This window comes from Asparagus officinalis, chromosome 4 (assembly GCF_001876935.1).
Source record: "Asparagus officinalis chromosome 4, Aspof.V1, whole genome shotgun sequence".
Taxonomy (NCBI): Eukaryota; Viridiplantae; Streptophyta; class Magnoliopsida; order Asparagales; family Asparagaceae; genus Asparagus; species Asparagus officinalis.
Window position 1 is genome coordinate 26,624,168 of NC_033797.1, and position 3,094 is coordinate 26,627,261.

The window sequence follows — 3,094 nt, forward strand, 5'->3', positions numbered from 1 at the left end:
GCTGCCAAGTAAGGGTGATCTCCTGGCGATTGTGCCCGCTGAGAAACGGGCCAGAGTCGAACCAAGTGGCCCGTTGGGCCGACTCTCAATGGACCGGACACGTGTAGTGGGCCGAATAGATCGAGAGCTGACTCACTCAAAGCGTTCCGATACAGGAAATGGGGCAAGACAACGTCATAGTAAGCCACCTGGCCGACTTGGGAGTCTAAGATCAAGGGATCAGGCGGGTCTAGTTTTGAAAGAGAGGCCGCGGGAAAAGACGAGTCGGAGCGGTGGGTCCCGCAGCAAGCCGCCCAGTCGACTCGGAAGCTGTGAGGATCGGAACCGGATCATGGATCGCAAAAATTCCAGCATTTATGTCGCTCCGAGAAATCCTCCACCAAGAATGAAAAGGGACCACGTTGATCCGCACCCAAAAGTACGCCCGGCAGTAGTCCCAGCGAGAATGAAGTCGTCCATCAGGTACTCGTCATCCAGCCAAACGACGAGATCTGGACGCTCGGGTTTCTCGCCTCGGCGGCATCGTGTCGCGAGGAGAGTGGGCCCCACCGTGAAGCCTCCGCCACGCCGGATGCCGAGTCAGCCCAGAAGTGCGGCCCCTCGCAGGAGGCCGAGGAAAAACAGGAGGGGAGGGCTGAAGAGGTTCGGGCAAAGCTGGCCGTCATCTTCCATCACCACCAGCCACACCACCACCACCCTCAGCGACGGAGGACGCGTGAGAGGCCGGGGAGCGCGGTGGCCCACGTCACAGGTCGCGTGGCGTACTGAGGAGCACCGTGGGCCTCACGAGCGAAGGGAATGGGGAATGAGCTGGCCAAGGCGTCGGCACGTATGCCAGGTCAGCAGCGGCAGCACGGGTAGTTTGTATGCCATGATAGAGGGGTGATTCGGCACGTGTGGGGATGAGGAGGCGGAAGAGGGCGAAGGTAGGGAGCAGAGCGAAGCAGAGGAATAAGGTGCGCTGGTGGCAGAGGTTTAGAAGGCGGCGAGGAGGTTTAAGGTTGACCAAAAGGAAGGCGCCACGTCTGAGGTTGGGGTTTAATAGGTCTCAGTCGCGAAACAACAGAAACAAGAACGGATGAGCGGCAGTAGTATTGGCTCAGGGCTAATGCGTGCATGATTGTAGGCTGTAATTATTTTGATTCGGAGTTTATTTGCACTTATCAATCTGCATTTTTCACTTTGACCGGTACAATTCTACTTGACTGAACTAACTCACACTCATACAAGTTTGAATTTTTGTTTCTTAATTTTGCCGCAACTATATATGCCTTTGAAATCTTTCAAACGTTTTGTTTTAATAGTTACATGATTTTTTCCCCCAACATAATTGAAGACGAGGGCAAGTCAAACAAGGAACATGGGTAATAATATAAGACCACAAATTAAGTTCTCGCCCAACAGTGATCACTTCCTAGTAATAAAATCCAAGAAATCATCAACCGAATCCGCAGAGCTCTTTGGAAACCCTCTCTCGAAAACACCCTTCATTTCAGCCGCTCTCTCCCTAACCCCCTCATCTGCCATCAGCATCTCAATCCCTCCAACGACATCCTCCTTCGTGCGTTATGATGCTGGTCACCCCTCACCGGCCACGTCAGCATCGGGACCCCACACCCGAGCGCCTCCACCGTCGAGTTCCACCCGCAGTGGCAGACATACCCTCCCGTCGTCGCGGTGGCTCAATTATCGTCAGCGCGGGGCCCACCCTTTGATAATCAGCCCCCTCTGCCCGTCGAATCGTGTCGCCTCGAGTTGGGCTGCACCACCCAAATAAAAGGCCGGTTTGATTCTTCCAAGCCCGCTGCCAGTTCCGCAAGCTCTTCATCGCTCGGGTTCACTAGACTGCCGAATGACACGTAGATCACTGATCCACGTGGCTTCGAGTCCAACCATTGGATCACTCGTTCCTCGGTGACGCTCGACTCGCGCCTCGACCGGACCTCGCCGTCCCTGAACTGCACCGGGAGGAGCGGGCCCACACCCCAGACCGGTTTCTTAGCCTCCCTCGCCACGTAGTCCAGAAACGGACGCTCAAGATCGGCAGGCGAACGTGTTGAAAAGCATCGCCGCCACGTCCTCTGAGGCCGCGAGGCCCCTTTTCCGGCCTATTCCCATCAGCGTGCGGTGGCCCGCCCATTGGGCGGGCCGCGGCGGGCAGCGGAGCTTGACGACGCCGGCGCGCAGCCATCTCGCTCCGGAGCCGGGGAACGGTGCACAATCGTGCCAGGTGTCAGCAGATCATCAGTGGATCGGATAATTTGATCCATTGCGTGGGCGAGCGCGGAGGAGCAAGCGCTGGAAGTGAAGAAAGTGACTGCGGGCACTTCGAGCTCCAGAAAGGGGTCGATTGCCCAGCCGATCATTTCGTCGACGATTGCGCAAACTGGGAAGTCAGAGGAATTTCTATCTTTGAAGTAAACGGCAATGAGCTTCAATAGGGTTTCGTCGAGGGCTGGAGGTTTGAAATTGACGGAGTCCTCGAGGGAGAACTCGACGATTCGGATGAGGGGATGGAGGGAGAGGGAAGAGGGAGAGGAAGAGGAAGGGTAGAAGACGGTTACGTGGCAGTTTCTCGATGCCAGCTGGTTGCAGAGCTCGGTGGCGGGAAAGAGGTGGCCTGGGTGTGGAAATGGGACTACTATGACTTCGGGAGGAGACATTGTCTGCAAATCTTGAAATTGTCCAGGGGGGGGCTTGCTAATTTGGAGAAGTTTGATCTTTGGGTCGATGAGTTTATGTAGGAGCGGTGGACGCAGCGCCTACGGCAAGTTCTTGGAGAGCAATGGTTTGGGTTAGGCACGGATGGAGGGACGTTGTTTCTTGGGAGGTCTACGAAGTTTGGATGTTTTTCGGGAAAGCCAAATTTGACTTGTTTCTTTGGTACTTCCCGGGGGGTTTCGCTTTGCGTAGTAACGAGCATGAAATTGATTTCCATACATGTCACATCAAAAACTCTTAAGGGGGCTCTTTGGTTCGTTTCCTAGATACAGGAAAATGCATTTTCATGTATAAAAACATAATTTTTTGAGTTTTCCAAACTTTTTCAAGAAATAGATTGTTTCGCTTTGGTTCGCATAAAAAAAGGAAACTA

At 54.3% G+C, this 3,094-nt stretch overlaps 1 protein-coding gene across 1 annotated transcript in view; it reads left to right on the forward strand.

Annotated features, from left to right (window-relative positions):
- The window catches only part of LOC109838384, a 5,178-nt gene extending 2,434 nt beyond the window's left edge, over positions 1–2,744 (forward strand). Inside the window, exon 5 of the mRNA XM_020406833.1 lies at positions 2,442–2,744. Within this exon, the coding sequence (XP_020262422.1) occupies positions 2,442–2,744 (303 nt within the window). The remainder of the gene's footprint in view (positions 1–2,441) is intronic.